Source organism: Salvelinus fontinalis, chromosome 4 (genome assembly GCF_029448725.1).
Source record: "Salvelinus fontinalis isolate EN_2023a chromosome 4, ASM2944872v1, whole genome shotgun sequence".
Classification (NCBI taxonomy): Eukaryota; Metazoa; Chordata; class Actinopteri; order Salmoniformes; family Salmonidae; genus Salvelinus; species Salvelinus fontinalis.
This window is the reverse complement of record NC_074668.1, coordinates 37,731,739-37,752,637: the sequence shown is the minus strand read 5'-3', so window position 1 is coordinate 37,752,637 and position 20,899 is coordinate 37,731,739. Positions and strand designations below refer to the sequence as shown.

Genomic DNA, 20,899 nt, shown 5'->3' with positions numbered 1-20,899 from the left:
CCCTCACTTTAGTTTAGCCGCATCATCTTTTCCAACTTTATAGGACTGGAATTATAATAGTCTATACTAATTGAAAATCAGCATTTTTCATTCCTGACAACAATTGATAATATTTTCTGACTTGCAAACATTGAAGGCAAGATAACTCATACATTTCTTCGAGGTCTGATTATGGGAGTACAGTGCTAAACAAAAGCTATTATTAGTGTAATACGATTTTGGGCCCATTGCTCTTCAGTCTGCATGCACTCTCTGATATATTATTATCTACAAAAAGACCTGCTGCAGACCTATATAAGCGGCAATGCAATCAAGCTTTATATTCTCAGGAGTTGAATGAACACATGATTGACTTTGCTAGAGAACATAAATCTTTATTTCATATACTTGATGCTCATAAGCAGCACTATTTGCAATTCCTGCCATTCTCCTTTAATTAAAACAATATTCACAGGGCATCATTTGGCAAATATTTCTCTACACAGCTTCATGTTTATAGACGTCTGTACATACAGTCATCCCACAATTGGCATGCCCTTCACAATAATGTACACACCTTTGTTCATCAGAGCCCACACATTTGTTCATCTGAGCCCACACATTTGTTCATCTGAGCCCACACCATTGTTCACTTAAAAAAATGTCCCAAAAAAACTGACGAGTGATACATTCACTTTCTTTCTTCCAAAAATCTACATTTTCTCTTCTTCTGGCAGAAGAATACAATAAGAACACAAAGTTGAGCACAAAAAAGAGAAGTTTCATACACACATGCAAGTTTGTACACACAGTAGTAGAGGACATGTGGCTTTAAGCCAAGGAAACACAGACGTAGAACATGGATAGATGGATTTTTTCGCTTGAACAAAGCTGGAGACGCATCAGTCAATCAAAAAGCATACAGATTTAACTCAGAAGTCCACCAACTACAGCATTGATATGTACAATACTTACACACACACACGCGCACACGCACACGCACACACACACACACACACACTTGTTTTACTATCCTTGCGGGAACCCCAAAAAAATTCCCATTCAAAATCCTATTTTCCCTAACCCTTAACCTAACTCTAACGTTAACCCTAAAACTAAGCCTAACCCTAACTCTTATCCCTAAACCTAACCTCTAAGCCTAAAATAGCATTTTTTCTTGTGGGGACTGGCGAAATGTCCATACCTGTCAACATTTTCCTTGTTTTACTATCCTTGTGAGGACTTCTGGTCCCCACAATGATAGTGAAACCAAACCACACACCCACACAAAAAAAGAGAGACACTTATTTATCCTTTGTAAGATAGGCAATGCTGTCACAATTAGGTTAAGACGCTAGGTTTAACACATCCAGTACCACCATACAGCTGCAATCCTTGTTGATAAATAACTGGTATCTTATTGTATGCACAACACTGCTGAGATGGTAACAGTAGTCAGTCAGTAGCTTTGGTTTGACACAAGCCCAATCAGAATGTTATTACTACTACTATAAATACTCAAGTTCCATTGATTATGTCATCACTTAAAACGAAATCATCAAAAAGTCAGCGGTTGTTCATTTGTAGTGCATACCAAGAAACAAACAATCAGCAAACAGACTTTACCATATCCAAGATGATGTAAAGCTAAAATAAGGAGGGTGGAAGCAGACAGCAGTTTTGATACAGTGAACTACTAACACTACAATATACTCACAGATACGACACACACAGGAACAGGAGAGCTACACCGGCAGTAAGCCACAGAAAATACTAAGGAGCCATGTAGAGATGTAGACCTGTGACTGAGGTCTGGTGATCATACTGCTTACAGTACCAACAGCTATCTGCAGGATGCCTTATAAACATCAGATGCATTTGTCAACTTTGGGTGAGAATTTAGAGACTGAAACGTTATGCAGTGTACAGCACTAATGAAAAGCCATTATACAGTGCAAAGATTTATACATGTGCTGTGTATTGAACTATGTGTGCAGACATTTGGCAAAAAGCCTTTTGAAAAATACTGTTTTGTTACTGATTCTAAAATGTCTTCCAAATGGTCACAGGTGTTTTTTTTTTATAACAAGCACTGGAATAGTTTCCTCAATGTTGTAAAACTGTTTAAATATTGCTTAAAATATCCACGCAATTGCATTCCCACTGGGCACACACTGGTTGAATCAACGTTGTTTTCACGTCATTTCACTTAAATTACGTCTGTGGGGTCACTCTTATGCAAGCAGTTACTAAATATCTTATTGCTCTAAATAACATTTGATATTTTCCAATCCAGTTTAAAAATAATATTATCTTCCAAATTCATCTGAAGGGAGGGCATCTTTTTTGAAACTGATATGGATGTTGTACCTTTTACACGTCACTGTCACACCAATGTGATGATGTACAGTACTTGAAAATGTTGACCATAGTGAGAAGGGACATCACACACACACACAGACAGAGTTCACTTCCTGTTTACCTCCTGTACCCTTTAGTCTCCTGTTCTGTTGTCTATGAGGAGAACGCTCCGGTGAAGAGGCACATTTAAAAAAAGGCCATTCAGTATCTTGAAAAGGAAGCAGCCTGACATGTCATTACAAAGTCAGTGGCGAAGAGAAACGCCAAATCAAAGGCTGAACATAAATAAATCCCAACAAGGAAGCCTGCATAGAATACAACAAATAGGGGAAGTGGAGAACAAGAGTTGATACAAAAAAAATGGATTCTTACATTTTCCCCAACAAATTCTTTAGAACTGCTGCAGATATATACCCCCAAAAAACCATAAATATTAACATATTGATACATTTAGTATGTACACTTCAAATAACAACAAATCAAGTTATTCAATATGGCCTAGAGAGCTGGTGCAAAGGGCTTTGATATTGAGTGTTTATATATGACTGTGGTAGAGTGGGGCAGAACACTGTAATGAAAACCCATCTTTATGCATCTGTCAGTGTAAACTAATAAATAAATAGCCACAACTGACAACAAGCTCGTTATTATAGTTTCAGATGTTTTCTGGGAGAAGCTTCAAACCAGCTACTGTGGGTTAAAACCTGTCCATCACCATGACTCTTCATGGTTGACAGTTCAGGGTATGTGCATATATCCAGCAGACATTACAAGTGAAACATTATGTGAGAACACATCAAGCCTGACAAAGATCCATCTACACTCGGTGGCCCAGAAATACCCTTGTTCTCTCTCCGGTTCTGTCTGTCTGTCTGTCTGTCTGTCTGTCTGTCTGTCTGCCTGCCTGCCTGCCTGCCTGCCTGCCTGCCTGCCTGCCTGCCTGCCTGTCTGTCTGTCTGTCTGTCTGTCTGTCTGTCTGCCTGCCTGCCTGTCTGCCTGCCTGCATGTCTGTCTGTCTGTCTGTCTGTCTGTCTGTCTGTCTGTCTGTCTGTCTGTCTGTCTAGGCCAGCTGTGTTGCAGCTGTGTGGTCTCCAGTCTTTCTGATCATCTATTCCCCCATCTCTCCCACTGCAGGGTGGCTGTGCTCAGAACAGCTTGTTTTCCCCTCTCTCCTCCATCTGTCCTGGCCTAATAAGAACACATTCATATGTACAGCACTAACCATGCCCCTGCAATGACTCCAGACAAACATGCCTGGAAGCTACTGCTCATAAGATACAACGCAACAGGCGCTACTGACATCTATACAACTCACATAGCACTAACTCAGTCCTGACTTCACAAGCCAGCTCATAGCAAACAGCCAATGACACTGATCTAGAGTCTACTTCAGCCAACTACAGGACCCACATACAGTAGTTCCCTTCACAGCCAGTACTATACGGGGATGGATGGACCTAATCCACAGGCAATGGCCCGGCCATCAATCAGTCATGAACAACTGACCATCAATTCCCCTGAACAATGCTCACCACAAGCTTCACTAAAATATCTACCCCACTAACTATTATGATTATATCATGATGAAATAACATGAAAATATTGAGTGACATCATTCCATCCTGGAAGGGGCGTTGTGATATCCCCAAATATTACATTCAACAATAAATAGGAGTTTCCCTTTGACACCAGGGAATTGTGCAGATGGTCTGGAGCTTGGGTTGTGTCTTGTACATACATAAATTGATAAAGTGAAAGTAGATATACTGTTTCATAGCGATATGGGGTGGGGGTGGGGGGTTATGCAATTGAACTCCCTTTGAGACCACAAGTGGCAATAAGCAAATCAAATCTCAAACATCCATAGGACATGTTTGAAGCAAACCCTTTGCACCAGGTTTGGCCCAAGTCTTCCACAGGCCAGGTGGTCCTTCCTGGGGCTACATGAGTACGTTGGCCCTGGTATCAGGCAGCCGGAGCCCCACCAGGCCTCCACACACCAGCACAGATGAGGCCAGGAGGATGGGGATGGACTTGGTGATGCCAACCAGAGAACCAAAGATCAGGTTTCCCAACACTGCAGCCAGCTTACACAAGGCGTTACAGAACCCAAAACCTGTCCCTCTGACACACAGAGAGAGAGAGGGGGGGGGGGGGGATTAGAAAGTCTTTTAGTGATTTACATGAGTTTTATATGTATGTTTGTGTGTTTGTTCATGCTTGTTGTTGTTGCAGATAGGAATGGATCATTTATATTTTCTTGCTAACTATACCTTCTATCTGTAGGGAAGGACTCTGTGGTGACCACGTCCAGTGAGTTCCAGGCTGATATGCTCAGGCCGTTGTAAAGGCACAGCATGAAGATCATCATCGACTCACTGGTGCCGAACCACAGGAAGAAACAACTGATCCCTGACAGAACCATGGAGCCACCTGTACCACACACACACAGAAGCAAACACACACAGACGCAGACACACACACACAGACTCAAACACACACAGACGCAGGAACACACACACACACAGACGCAAACACACACAGACGCAGGAACACACACACACACAGACGCGCACACACAGACGCAGGCACACACAGACGCAGGCACACAGATACACACACACAGACGCAGACACACACACACAGACACACAGACGCACATACACACACACAGACGCAGACACACACACACACAGACGCAAACACACACAGACGCAGGAACACACACACACACAGACGCGCACACACAGACGCAGGCACACACAGACGCAGGCACACAGATACACACACACAGACGCAGACACACACACACAGACACACAGACGCACATACACACACACAGACGCAGACACACACACACACACACATAGACGCAAACACACACAGACGCAGGAACACACACACACACAGACACGCACACACACAGACGCAGGCACACACAGACGCAGACACACACACAGACGCAGACACACACACACACAGGCAGGCACACACACACACAGACGCACACACCACATCCTTTTTAATTTGAACAACCTAATACAGTCATGCTCATAACAAAGTTAGCCCTCCGAAAGCACTATGCACACTATCCCCGTACATACCTAACATGGAAAGGCGTCCGATTTTATCCATGAGCAGTGCCGAGACGATGTTGCCGGGCAGAACAGCCAGAGTTCCAAGGAAATTGATGAAGTAGACCCAGTAGGCGCTGTAGTCGTCGTCAAATGTCATCTGACAGCCCGTCTTGTTGTGGTGAAACGTGCTGTTGATCACCTCTGTGCCATCTATCAGTTTGGAGTCATCGATGTCTGCCATCACAAACAGGAATATAGGCATGACTGAGACAGGACTTTAGCTGAGAAAGGACAATACCTAGCAAACATTTTTCAGCCCATCGAAACTATATCTTTACAAAAAAGGAAGTATGAAAGAAAGGAGAACAGGTCAAGCCTGACAAAGATCCTTCTAGATTCTTCACGGTGGCCCAGAAATGCCACTGTTCTCTTTCTGGTTCTGTTTGTCTGTCTTACCAGTGTTGTAGAAGAACGCCTCGATGAAGGTACAGTTCCGGAAGTAGGATCCCACCGACGTCACGTCGTCAAAGTAGCAGTTACGGAAGGTTGAGTCAATAAAGGTGATGGACTTCAACTTCATATTAACAAATCTGGAAGGTTCAACAGAGGAAAGTGTATGTGTGGACATGGTTAGTTACTAATGCCTACATGTCACGTTCATTTTACAGAGAAATCCTTGGCTATTCTGTATTTAACGTTGATTCATCTCATCTAGTTGACATAGACAAAGCAGATAAAACATGCCAGATGAATATAAAAGCGCCATAGTAATGACTCACATTTCCATCCATACTCCATTTTAGTACATCAGTCCCATTTTCATTGAGGATGAGGTTATAACCGCTTGTCCATCATTACAGTTTTTAACAATCACTTTGGCACTAATTTCAGAACCTTGTGGTCATTTTTCAAAACCCTAGACACAAAACTCATAACGGTCATCACTTGTAGCACAGGCTGTCCAATGTTCAAAACATTGCATTGTGCATTCATATCTTTAAAGAAACCTTGCACTTGCAGAATCATACGTTCAAATAAGTCATTTATCATGAAATACCATAGGAGCATTCATTTAGATCACCCACACACAAGATACCGATAGTTTCACTGTGTAGTTGTTCATACAATCATTAAATATTGTAGTACAAAATATGTGATACGTTTCATTATGCTACTACACGTAAATACATCACTGTAAAAGGACTAGTAGAGAGAATACTACAGACACTGAACAAAATATGAAATGTATTGATGAAATACAATAAAATCACAACATAGGTTTCTTTGAATCAAAGCAAAAATAATTTGCTACAAAAAAAGAAAAAACAGTTAAAGGTCAACTGCAGTGTTCCTCACCTGGCTTACTGTAAAAAGCTAAACAAAAGATTGATTACTGTACTTCTATATTTCCATCAACCCTGTCTTGTGGATTTGGCCACAGGTTCTCATCCACATCACAATGGATGTTTTCATTAGCCAAACATCTTGGGAAGAATCTTCGGGCATGGCAAATTCGGGCCTGACACTGGTCTTCCGTGATGTCATTGCATGCGTCCTCCATGGCCTGGAGAAGGGTGGCTTGTTCACGAGGGCGCCTATCATATACCTTCCACCTTCATGTGGAGAAAAATTCCTCAATTGGGTTTAAGGAAAGGAGAGTATGGGGATAAGTACAAGGTGGTAAATTGTGGATGGGCCTGAAACCATGCTTGCACCATTTTAGCATGGTGGAACCTGACATTATCCCACGCAATGACATAGGTCATGCCATCAGCTCTACAGACCTGATTTAGCTCATCAAGGAAGGTTACATTCGAACAGTGAATCATGTGGCTGCCCGCAACTCAATATATAGAGTATATAGAGTAGAGAGCTTTAGATGTTGTTCGACTAAACATTAGAACGGGCAAGATGCGTGATCTAAGCAACTGACCGTGGGTATGATTGTTGATGCCACACATGGTGATTCCAGCATCTCAGAAACAGCTGCCTTCCTGGGATTTTTACGCACTACAGTCTCTAAAGTTTACAGAGAATGGTGCGATAAACAAAACACATTCAGTGAGCGGCAGTTCTGTGGGCAAAACACCTTGTTAATGAGAGAGGTCAGAGGAGAATGTCTAGACTTATTCAAGCTAACAGAAAGGCCACAAATGCTCAAATAACAGCTGTTTAAAACAGTGGTGCAGAATGGCATCTCTTAACGTACAACACCGTGAATAATTCAGGCTGTTGTGGAGGCAAAAGGTGGTCCTACCCAGTACTAGATAAGTGGCCGGTGAGTGTACAGTAATGTAAAATCTGAAAACATGGTCTGGAAAAGTGGTACATGGGACCATAGAAACAGTGTCTGATAAAGAATGATGATTAAATATTACATCCATAGATAATGTAGTCCAGTTGGTTCATGTTCCACGGTAATTGGTGTCAATGGATCTCATTATCCTGAAACTTTCATGATCTAAACATGGAATATTGTTCGTCAGTTTCCATAAAACTATGCATTTAGAGTAATGCAACAGTTACTTATCATTTTGAGCAGTTGTATCAGTTGATAGTTAGATCATTGTAATGAAATGAATAGACAGTCATTTCAGATGTAATGTGTGAATTGCATTTTGAAATGATAATACTTTGATGTTAAATTGTGTCATTTTGAACAGGTGATTTGAGTTCAATGAACAAATGATCTTAGCTTTATGTGTATTGTATCCAAGCAATTGGGAAAAGCGTTAGAGTTTTGAAAAATGTGCATTTTGACCATTGGTTGTGAGTTTTGTGTCTAGAGTTTTGAAAAATGTGCATTTTGACCATTGGTTGTGAGTTTTGTGTCTAGAGTTTTGAAAAATTACATCAAGGTTCCGGAATGAGTGCCAAAGTGATTGTAAGAAACTGTAATGTGGAAGAGTTGTCTCTTTCTTCCCTACCTGTCGTTGATGAAGACACCATTGGTGTGGATCTGGTTCTCCATGGTGAAATTGAAGGTGAAGTCCTCGATGCGTTCGTTGCTGTGGATCTTCACCTTGGAGGCGTAGTCATCTGCCTGGAGGTGCTTGATGACGTCAGGGAACCACACAGACAGGCCGTAGTACCTGGATCCACAGACACACACAGTGTCGTCACCAACATAAAGGTTAGGTTATGTACGTACCACAGGGAATTTGGCGTAGGGAGTCACTTTAGTGGATATAGGTTAACAAATAGAAAGAAATCCATGTTTATACATAAGAGCCAGTTGAAATGTATTGGAACTATAGGGGTAGAATACACTGTTTCAGTTGGGTTTCCAGGAGTGTTCTTTTCTTCTCAGGCTGCTTGAATTCCCATCCTGTCACACTGAGAGGAGAGGCCAATGAAAGTATATTGATTCAGTAGTTCTCCTGAGAGCAGGGAGCTGCGACCTCAGCTACCACGTTGGACAGCTGACAGAAATGCAATGTGGCTGCAAGCGCAAAAGTCTATGCATTTCCTGACGAAAGAAGTTAGCCTATTCTGACTCCTACATCTCTAAATTAAGAACCAGAACTTTCTATCAGGAGAGAGGGAGTGGGAGTCATTACAATAAAAAGCTTACCCAAATGACAGCGTAAACCAAACAATAGCTAGCTTGATAGTGCTTTCTTTCAGAGGGTAGTCGAAACACTTCATAAAGTTAACCCAGATCTGTGTGGAGAAACAAGAGAGACACATCAATAATGATTTGTGAAAGTGCAGTGCAGGATAATGCTGCTTCTAACATGGCCATCTAGCGAGCCAACAGCAGGAGAGGCAGAGAAAACCCACCCCACATAGCTCTGTCTTGGACCTGAAGAGGGCCTTGGAGACTGGGTTCCCCGACTCTGATTTCATCTCCACCAGCTCATCCAAATGCTTGGGGATCTTGATTCTGTTCACCTGGGATGGGAATTATGGGAAATTGAGTTTTTAATAACATAATTACATCAAAAGTAATGTTTATGCTGTTTCTTTCTTGTAGGCTACTGCTGGTGGAGAAATGTAACTGGAAGGTGGTCTGTGGCTGTGGTCCATTCATTGGATATCCCTGGGTGGTACAAGAAAACACGGGCCCTGGAAGCACCGAGGAATTGGAATTTACCTGGTTCTCTTACCGTATCTACAACTATTCTGCATTGCAATTAGATTTTCCCATGGAAAAAGGTAGGCTCTGCAAATTGATAGGCAAGTTTTGCAATTCAAGATTGATTGAGCCCTTATGCTATTGCATTAGCAGCAAAAACCTGCATCTGAAAATATAGGCTACAGATGTATCATGAGATTTGCAAGGGCTTTAGTTCACTTCCAGAGACAGGAAATCTGACACCAAATTAAAAGCTCTAAATGTAGATTGACTGGGGTGCTGTTTCCAGGCGCGCCTCGGGCATTGCGTATTTGAATGACACAAAATACCTTTCAAAACCTTTTCATATCATAGATATGATCCTCGGCACATATTTAAACATGTCGCAGCGCTGGTGGTTATAAGCCTTCGTTTTTTTACTGTGTGAACAAAGCAAGAGCCGAGGCGGGAAAATACTCACAGTGAAGACTTTCTCCGGCTGCCCACGCGCTCGCATGTTGGTGTCATGGATCTGCTTGAGGATCATCCAAGCCTCGTCGTGCTTCCCCACCTGACAGGAGTGAGAAACGGGGGGGAATTAACGGGATTAACGGAGAGAGAACCAGGAGCGCTCCTCCGTGACAGCCATGCTCACACAGGGAGGAGATGGGGTGAGATGACAGGAGTCACGACAATGATGACTCATTTTACTTCAAAGTGTAATTCTCCTACAGTAACAGGCGTAACCTACTGTCACAGACGTTAGCTTATTATTAGCTTATTATTTGCCATCTTCGACAAAACATGCAAAATGGCGTGCCATGTGTAGCCCAGGCCTCTGCTGCTGAAGCTTTAGGCTGACTAACTGTTTGCCTCATAGGCCTTTCTGTTGAAGAACAAAGCATTTCCAACTTTCATGAACCAGGGGCATAGTCATGTGTGGGCCTGGGTGGACACAGGCCCACCCACTGGGAAGCCAGGCCCTGCCAGGCCCACCCAATCAGACTGAGCAAAAACAAAAAAATTATACTTTATTATTTAAAAAATACTCCTGAGCACCCACTGTCATGAAAACACTTAAGCATTATAGTAACCTAGGATAATGTACCCTCTTCAATGGTTTTCTGAGTAAATAGATGCTATAGGGACCTAAGCTGCTATAGGGCCCTAGGTTAATGATAACCAATCCTTGCACTATCATCAGACTTAAATAACCAATTAACTAGGCTATATGCCTATCTGGGATTGGTCTACATTCTATTAGTTGCCTATACTTGCCTATACTGTTCAGAACTGGAACTATTGAATTGAAAGCTGACCATCCATGCACACACACACTGACATAGTCTGTGAGGGGAAGACATTCTCCCTAAAACCCCATTTCCCATAACACTTTACCTCCAGGTAAAACCTGGGGCTCTCGGGCATGAAAGTGAGAGCCACGACAGCACAAACGCAGGGCAGGGCGCAGACGACCACAAACACTCTCCAACTGTGGAACTGGTAGGCAGAACCCATACTGAAACTCCAGCCTGCAACCAATCACACACAAGAGAACCCATCAGCAACCAATCACACACAATACATCATCAAACAATCAGACACAAGAGAACACATCAGCATATTTTACATAATGGTCACATTCTCAAGAGAGGGAGCTTCGATTTTTCAATTCATACAGTATTTAGCTTGTTTTTGGTCTCCAGTCATAGTAGTTAAAAAATGTCACAGGAGTGGGTCTTTTAAGCTACTTGTGGGCAACTGATTGTTGCTTCCCTTGGTGATGTGACGTCTGTTCTATTTGCACAATTTCTATGGGGTATATTCCAGAAGACCCCACACAGAGGAAAGTGCAACACACAAAGCAAACAAATAAAGGAAGGAAAGAAAGGACATTTAAGTTAAATCATGTTGTACCTGATCTCATCCCACAGGTAGAGACTATGTCCGATTCATCTTCATAGCAGCAACACACATACGCATACACACACACACACACACGTATTCTCACATACACAAACGCACGCACGCACACACAATCAATTTCCAATTCCCCTCTCTAAATGACACTTATCTCAGCACATTCTAAAGTCATTTTCTGGACTATTCAACAGCGAAGTTGCATAAAGATGGCGGCCCCTATGTACTTACCACAAATGCCTAATTTGCTATGTTCACCTTATTGTACATTGCTCTACGTTACTCTTTTTTTGTATTGGCATTATCACAGTATACATGATTCCAATTCTAGCTCCAAGACGGCTCCAATTTGAAAAAACGAAAAATTAGATTGTGCTGATTTACTGGCACATTGGACCATGTGGCACACCGTAGTTTAAGAACTCTGTGGGTCGTGCTAAAAACAATGTCATATCTGAATTCCTCCATCTTTATGCACCTTTGCCATAGGAAAGGAACATGCCGGACTAATTATGTCCTCGAGCTGGAAACGGTTGCTAAAGCCTTCAATTATATCTATCCTTAATCATTGTAATAGTACACAGCCATGTACATAATCTTATCCTCAACACTGAGCTACCCATGTACAGCACTGTAATTTCATGGTGCTTTCCCTTAGGCACAGTAGAACCCTTCAAAGCCTTAAATGTGTTTCATACATTCTGTGAAATAGTTTATAAATATCAAATTTGTTGCCCACTTTAATGGATATTACTGAAAATGGGTCTTACTGAAAATTTGATGGAACATCGAGAAAGTAAAATCTTTTCAGAATCACCTTTATTCGCCAAATAGATTTGTATGTACAGGAATTTGTGGTGCCGCCACAATAAACAGGATTTAGAGACAGATGATAAGCAGGATATGCAGACAGACGATAAACAGGATATACAGACAGATGATGAGCAGGATATACAGACCGACGTTAAGCAGGATATACAGACAGACAACATAATGGACACAGAATTAATACAAATCCACATGCGGTGTAAGAGCTGTCGCTCTCCTCATCCTCAGATGAGGTGAGGAGAGAAGGATCTTCTGACCAAAATGCGGAGTCTGGGAAATATGCCATCTTTATTATAAATTACAATGATGCAGATGGCAACACGAAAACTAAACAAAACACTTTCAAACTACAAAAATAAAAAAACGACGTAGAACGAAAACCTGAACATAAACTTACATAACTGGAACGTAAACTCACGAACAGGCAACAGACGACATCGAAACAAAACGAACAGCCAAACAGCTCCATATGTGAAAAAACATAGATAACGACACGAAGACATCACAGGAGACAATCCCCCACAAACACACAGTGATAATGCCCTACCTAAATATGACTCTTGATTAGAGGAAAATGCAAACCACCTGCCTCTAATCAAGAGCCATACCAGGCACACCGAAACCAACATAGAAACAGATAACATAGACTGCCCACCCAAAACACATGCCCTGACCATAAACACATAAAAAACAACATAAAACAGGTCAGGACTGTTACAGTACCCCCCCCTCAAGATGCGCACGCCGGGCGCACAAGCACAAAGTCCAGGGGAGGGTCCGGGTGGGCAGTTGACCACGGTGGTGGTTCCGGCTCAGGACGCTGTCCCCATACCACCATAGTCACTCCCCTCTTCTTTCTACCCCTTCTAATGCCCACCCTAACACTACCTTCCCCTAAATAAACAGCTAGCACCAGGACAAGGGGCAGCACCGGAACAAGGGGTAGCACCGGGACAAGGGGCAGCACCAGAACAAGGGGCAGCACCAGGATAAGGACCATCACTGGGACAAGGGGCAGCACCGGGACAAGGGGCAGCACCGGGACAAGGGGCAGCACCGGGACAAGGGGCAGCACCGGGACAAGGGGCAGCACCGGGACAAGGGGCAGCACCGGGACAAGGGGCAACACCGGGACAAGGGGCAGATCCCGGCTGAAGGACTCTGGCAGGTCCTGTTTGGACGGCTCTGGCAGGTCCATGCTGGCTGACGGCTCTCTACGCTCATGGCAGGCTGACGGCTCTTGACGCTCATGGCAGGCTGACGGCTCTCGACGCTCATGGCAGGCTGACGGCTCTCGACGCTCATGGCGCTCTGACGGCTCTGGCTGCTCATGGCGCTCTGACGGCTCTGGCTGCTCATGGCTCTCTGACGGCTCTGGCTGCTCATGGCTCACTGACGGCTCTGGCTGCTCATGGCTCTTTGACGGCTCTGGCTGCTCATGGCTCTTTGACGGCTCTGGCTGCTCATGGCTCTCTGACGGCTCTGGCTGCTCATGGCTCGCTGGCGGCTCTGGCAGATCCTGTCTGGTTGGCGGCTCTGGCAGATCCTGTCTGGTTGGCGGCTCTGGCAGATCCTGTCTGGTTGGCGGCTCTGGCAGATCCTGTCTGGCTGACGGCTCTAGCGGCTCCTGTCTGGCTGACGGCTCTAGCGGCTCCTGTCTGGCGGATGGCTCTGTAGGCTCATGGCAGACGGGCGGCTTTGCAGGCTCATGGCAGACGGGCGGCTTTGCAGGCTCATGGCAGACGGATGGCTCAGACGGCGCTGGGGAGACGGATGGCTCAGATGGCGCTGGAGAGACGGATGGCTCAGATGGCGCTGGGGAGACGGATGGCTCAGATGGCGCTGGGGAGACAGATAGCTCTGTAGGGAGGAGAAGGAGAGACAGCCTGGTGCGTGGTCTAGGCACCGGCTGCGCTGGAGAGGAGGAAACAGCAGGAGAGAGAACCCGGAGAGACAGCCTGGTACGGGGGGCTGCCACCGGAGGACTGGTACATGGAGGTGGCACCGGATATACCGGACCGTGAAGGAGGACACGTGCTCTTGAGCACCGAGCCTCCCCAACCCTACCAGGTTGAATGAACCCCGTAGCCCTGCCAGTGCGGCGAGGTGGAATAGCCCGCACTGGGCTATGCAGGCGAACCGGGGACACCACCTGTAAGGCTGGTGCCATGTACACCGGCCCGAGGAGACGTACTGGAGACCAGCTACGTTGGGCCGGCTTCATGGCACCCGGCTCGATGCCCAACCTAGCCCTCCCAGTGCGGCAAGGTGGAATAGCCCGCACTGGGCTAAGCACGCGTACTGGGGACACCGTGCGCTTTACCGCATAACACGGTGTCTTACCAGTACGACGCCTTCTACCTCCACGGTAAGCACGGGGAGTTGGCTCGGGTATCCTACCCGGCTTTACCACACTCCTCGTGTGCCCCCCCCCAAGAAATTTTTGGGTCTTACTCACGGGCTCCCAACCGCGTCGTCGCGCTGCCTCCTCATACCAGCGCTCCTGGGCTGTGGCTGCCCTCTTCTCCTCCTTAGGACGGCGATATTCCCCTGGTTGAGCCCAAGGTCCTCTACCGTCCAATATCTCCTCCCAAGTCCAGAAATCCTTATTGCTCCGTCGAGCATTCCCATACCGCTTGGTCTCTGTATTTTAGGTGGGTGATTCTGTAAGAGCTGTCGCTCTCCTCATCCTCAGATGAGGTGAGGAGAGAAGGATCTTCTGACCAAAATGCGGAGTCTGGGAAATATGCCATCTTTATTATAAATTACAATGATGCAGATGGCAACACGAAAACTAAACAAAACACTTTCAAACTACAAAAATAAAAAAACGACGTAGAACGAAAACCTGAACATAAACTTACATAACTGGAACGTAAACTCACGAACAGGCAACAGACGACATCGAAACAAAACGAACAGCCAAACAGCTCCATATGTGAAAAAACATAGATAACGACACGAAGACATCACAGGAGACAATCCCCCACAAACACACAGTGATAATGCCCTACCTAAATATGACTCTTGATTAGAGGAAAATGCAAACCACCTGCCTCTAATCAAGAGCCATACCAGGCACACCGAAACCAACATAGAAACAGATAACATAGACTGCCCACCCAAAACACATGCCCTGACCATAAACACATAAAAAACAACATAAAACAGGTCAGGACTGTTACATGCGGTATGTACACTATAAACACTGTAGCTGAGAACTACAGTAACAGGGCATATCCAAAACAATGAAGAGGTATATTTTTGTTCTCCTTATCTCGTTTTTACTGAAAATGACTGTTCTTCAGTGTGTGGGAGTGTACATTAGTGTAAGAGGGATAATGCAATGTGTGTGTGTGTGTGTGTGTGTGCTTATGTTCCCTGTTCCTATTTGGGGAAGGAGGGAGAAGAGGGATGTTAGTCGTGACCTCCCACGTCTCTCCCTCTGGATCAGGCCCTTTTCTTTTTAACACGATTTAAAGGAATAACCCCATTATCCATCAACACTGTTCATATTAATGCAAGGAAATTACTGCTAGAAATGAATCTAATGGCAGATTGATACCACCGCTTATCAACCACTGTGGAAATAAAGCCAGACTTGGAGAAAGGTTGTCATACACAGATCATCTCTCTCAAACCACCCGTGTATGGCGGTTGTGGGGCTGTACATCAATTTGTGCGTGCATCAGAGTCATCCACACACCGTGTTTGTAAGCGTTAATGTATAGAACTGCTGGGGTGTTACTGTGGTTGTGTGCTGAGTAATGACACTGTCCTGTAGGTGTGTGTGGGAGGATGCCAAGGATTCCCAGTGACTACCATGTAGGCAATCTCAATTCCTTACATTCAGGGTCTCGTGCATGTGTGTGTTGGTGTGAATGCATGAACTTTGTGTGTCTGTGCGTGCTTGCACGTGTGTGTGTGCGTGTGTGTGTGTGTGTGTGCGTGTGTTAACATGACACATGTATGCTGATGGTAATGTATTAGTGTGTGTGTGTGTGTGTAAGATTTGATGTGCTGCAGTGATTGCCTTGTCTATGGGGATATAGCTGTGCTGTCAGCCCCGGAGGGTTAGTGTTTTTGCCATTGAAAATGCCATTACTGGGATTATGTACATAATTGACTAAGTGGATGGATGGATGGAGGGAGAGAGACTCCTAGTAGTGTAACTAAAGGCTGCAGTATGACGGAGATCTCTGCCGGCTGATTCAGGCTCCTGTAGTCTCCATCTGTGTCTTTGTCATGAGGCTTTAGAAGACATTAGGAGCTGCAGAGCGTTGAAGACAAGTGAGGAGGTATATAAAGAACTTTAATGGAGTATTAAACACCAATGAGGTGGTAGATGTGTGGTAATCCATCATTATCTGTTTCTGTATGAGACAAAAGACTACACCTCAGGCTCCTCAGCCACATCGCTGTTGGCGGGCACTGCGGCAGTTGGAGAGAACATAAAAATCTCCCAAAAGTGCTGGAGTATGCAAGGCACGCTCAGAGAGAGAGAGGGGGGGGGGGGATAAAGGGGGGAGGGAGATAAGGGGGAGATAAAGGATAGAAAGAGAGAGGATATGGAGAGAGGAAGAGTGAGAGAGTAAAGAGAGAGTGTGTGTCAGAAAGAATGAGAGCAGAGTGGGTTTACTACCAAGCCTTCAAAGGGATATCTGCAGACCTGACAGCAGAGCTTTCTCAGTGAGACTCACTAGGTTTATCAGATTGTGTGTGTGTGTGTGTGTGTGTGTGTGTGTGTGTGTGTGTGTGTGTGTGTGTGTGTGTGTGTGTGTGTGTGTGTGTGTGTGTGTGTGTGTGTGTGTGTGTGTGTGTGTGTGTGTGTGTGTGTGTGTGTGTAGCCCTCCTCTATAGCTTCTGCACAATAAAGAGAAACTGTGGATTTTCCTAAAAGCAGCTCAATGATCTGAAATCTTAAATGAACCCCAACTGTTTCAGGTATCATTGCCTTCAATGTCTACAGTGCAGTCACTATTTGTACAAACAGGGATTTCAGTGGCTCAGCACGGCCGGCACAGTGAAATATCCTCCATGAAGCCTCTCACTGACGTCACCCACGGCTGGGCTAAAACACGGCTCGACCATAAATCATGGATAGCTGTAGCTTTGTCCCATTAGGTTAGAGCAAGAAGAAAAAGCTAATTATGCTTGATCAAGAAGAACATCCCCAGACAGAGAGAAGGAGAGGAGGGACAGGGAGGGAGGGCCAGTAAGAGGTGGTTGGAAGAGACATTGGGAGACAGTGAAAGAGGGGGAGGAAAGAGAAGAACAGAAAGAAAGGGAAAGAGAAGATGAGCAGAGAGAAATAGGCTCAGACAGAGAGACGGGTGGTGGGAGAGATTGATATAGTGTGAGGAAGAGAGAGAGAGGAAAGCCCATTTTCAAGCCTTTTCCCTTTTCTTTATTGATGAGTGCAGCTTATTCCAGTGTAGCAGTCGTAAATCACAGTCTCCTATCTCCCACCGTTACGCCTTCATCCTTTAAATATCCCTATGTGTGCCTGTATGTGTATCCCCGTGGTTTCCAGGCCTACATTAATCACTTAAACTGTCCCTCTCCCAGTCTGCAGCCACTTAGTTGACGCGCCAGCAGGGCAAACTGGCACCTTCACCCACGGTCACAGCTAAACGTTCACATCCGCTGGTTATACTCTGCTAACCTGGATTTGTGCAGAAAGTTTTAACATTGTGTCCCATTTTTTTATTTGTTTTTACTTTGTAAACAATACAATGTCAAAATATTATACCACATTCAGGGGCATCATAACCATCTAACCAAGGTTTTATTACTAAAATGCCTATGATGTGTTCATTCCACCTGTGTGAGTGTGAACTAGTCCGGGTGAGTCACCGTAGTGCTTTAACGTGGTATAACAGTATACTACTTACCGTAGTGTGGTATAATGGCCCAGGCCATGGCTGAAGCATAGATCTCGCCAATCATCCAGAACATGCAGAGCCAGCTCAGGTGCTCCCCTCTCTTCTCTCTGGACAGCACCTCCGCAAATAAGGAGAAGACGATGGGTACAACCCCCCCTGTTCTGAAGGAGACAAGGACAGGACAATGAGTTGCTTAATTACTTGGTGGCGCAATGCACCAGAAGATGATATGCCATAGGACAACGAGTAGAGTCTCACGGATTATGCGGAAGGTTACATTTTCTTAACACCTACAAATTAGTTGACCCATGAAAAAGAACTATATCTATAGTACATTGCTGCAACAATAACAAAAAGCTGTTGTTTTTTTGTTATTTAAAAAATATATTTTGTGGGGCCTTTATTTTCTCTGAGGAACCTTTTGTATTGTTCAGATGTGACGCAGCTGGAACAGTTTTTACTACTGTAAAAGTAGATAATAGAAACAAACACTCTAACAATTTTCCTCAAAATAAGACAACTTTGCCAAAAGGGCATTTCCTTGGCTTTCCAGTTAACCATTAGGCTTGGAGCCAGTCGTCCATGACTCGAACAGAAGGCAGTTTGGCTGGCAAGCCTTTTCAATTACATTGAGTCCCTCTGGGGAGAGGGGCGGGAGGCAATTAGTAAATTAGCTTTTGACAGGGACCGTTACACCCCTGCAATATTTTCTCTCTATAAATCAATGCTCTGTTCTTACATTGCTAGACATGTGAGGCTAGAGGCCATGCAGCCAGTGAATAACAATATGGACATTTTGAAATGGTGCTGTAAAGTAGTAGCCTGCTCCACTATCCTGACTGCTGCGCTTTTGTTTTCGTTTCATTGCGTAGCGAAATAGAATGTAAGCTCGCGAGATCAGGATGGTCGTACAGCGCTAGTACAGTAGTTTCCAAATCAAATGTCACTTGTCCATCATAAGGCTGCCTTTAAATGCCCCAGAAGCATATTTCAGACAATCATTTGTCACAGAGCCTTTCACTAAAGGCTTACCAAAAGCCAGTGTGGCATGATGACGGTGATGGCTAAGGAAACATCCCTAGGATTTGGCAAGCCAGGGGAAACCTTGACAAAAACAGATCTGATTGAATGAGACACCAGAATCAGCGAGTGCAAGACCGAAAGAAAGGACTGAATGTTGTTTGTTGAGATATTGCTTTTAGAATTCTTGTGCACTTTTTGCTTGAACTTTTTCAAATTAATTTGACGAATGAGGGGAATTCTTTTGTGCTAATTGTTTTGTTTTTGAGCCTTGTAAAGCATTTTACCAGCAATGTTAAAATCATTAATCCACTCCAAGTAGAAGACGCACAAACGTGTTTACAAAGGCTCACATCAATGAATGAATGAAACAAGGTTTTAGGTTGCTTGCCATTGTAACCCCAGTCAGACACTCACCCAAAGCCTGCGATCATGCGGCAGAACAGGAAGATGCCGTAACCCTGAACGAAGGAGGACAGGAAGGCGAAGAAGCCGTTCACACACATGCAGATGAGCAGACACTGTCTGCGGCCCACCTTGTCCGACATGCCCCCCCAGAAGAACGCCCCCACCATCATCCCCAGGTACACAATACTGCCTGCAGAGAGAGAGAGAGAGAGAGAGACAGACAGACAGAGATAGATAGAGACCGAGACAGAGAGACAGCGAGATACTTTAGATTTATACCATATCTATTTGCACAGCACAAAGCAATGCTCAAACCAATTGTCATCGAACCTTCAAACAAACCAACAAATACTGTGTGAATTTGACTGTGTAGATAAGAATTGTTTACTGGTTGATAAAGCTAATCTTAATGGTGGATTCACATTGTCTTCAGCAGAACACAGTGGACATTACTGTTAAATATTTTTTTATATCCCATGCTATTTTAATATGCAATGTCATAATCACCTCTAGTCCCTCTCTACCTGACATCATATCCCTGCCAGGAGACATTGTGTGCTTCCTAAATGGCACCCTATTCCCTTTCTAATGCACTACTTTTGACAAGGACCCAGTGCTCTGGTCAAAAGTAGTGCACCATCTAGGGAACAGGGTGCCATTTGGGACTGAACTATTAGGATTTATGGCCCCTCCGTGGGCTCTAGCTGCTAAAGTGAAGGGTATAAAATTGTCGCAGTAAAGTATGGAGCGGCATTAAGGCCCATTAGTGCTGATTATCATACATCAATAAGAACATGTTATCACCAAATCTGTTGAATGACTCTGTTTTTGTGTAATAAATTCCACTTCTCCTGAGAGTGGAGATGTCTTGGTAGAATAACAACTTGAAAAATCCTGCTCATCTTTTGACTGTTAAAACCTTTATCTCATGCAGGAATAACAAAGGATCTCTCTTGCCTTACTGCCCAAATCATAACCCAAATTATACTGCAGATTAAACTTTTCTTTCAGTTTTGTGTTCAATTATTTGCACATCCCAAGAGAACACTTCATAAATACTTTCACCGAGAACTATTAAATTCCTGTTACCGGACAGAATGATAAGGAGTTATACAATATAAGTAAGAGTTGAGGGATGAAGTCCGTACAGTAAAACACAACCCATTCTCAATCCCACTGTGATGTGATGAGTAAACACAGATGGAATAAACCTGGACCCACTAGTGTGACATGAATCAATGGGATGAAGAATGTGGTCAGTAATACAGTGCCCTTCTTTGCGAACCATAAGAAAACCTCCCTGGTCTTTGTTGTTGAATCTGTGCTTGAAATTCACTGCTCGACTGAGGGACCTTACAGATGAT

The 20,899-nt window shown here is 44.3% G+C and overlaps 1 protein-coding gene across 1 annotated transcript in view; it reads right to left on the bottom strand.

Moving 5' to 3' along the window:
- Window positions 1–353: 353 nt before the first annotated feature.
- Window positions 354–20,899, bottom strand: part of LOC129853700 (synaptic vesicle glycoprotein 2C-like) — a 39,809-nt gene continuing 19,263 nt past the window's right edge. The window contains exons 3-13 of the mRNA XM_055920035.1: window positions 19,545–19,725; window positions 18,117–18,268; window positions 10,873–11,006; window positions 9,956–10,045; window positions 9,201–9,311; window positions 8,992–9,080; window positions 8,345–8,509; window positions 5,874–6,007; window positions 5,445–5,651; window positions 4,614–4,773; window positions 354–4,464 (exon numbers count right to left, since the gene is read on the bottom strand). Coding sequence (XP_055776010.1) covers window positions 4,281–4,464; window positions 4,614–4,773; window positions 5,445–5,651; window positions 5,874–6,007; window positions 8,345–8,509; window positions 8,992–9,080; window positions 9,201–9,311; window positions 9,956–10,045; window positions 10,873–11,006; window positions 18,117–18,268; window positions 19,545–19,725 — 1,607 coding nt within the window. The 3' untranslated portion in view covers window positions 354–4,280. The remainder of the gene's footprint in view (window positions 4,465–4,613; window positions 4,774–5,444; window positions 5,652–5,873; window positions 6,008–8,344; window positions 8,510–8,991; window positions 9,081–9,200; window positions 9,312–9,955; window positions 10,046–10,872; window positions 11,007–18,116; window positions 18,269–19,544; window positions 19,726–20,899) is intronic.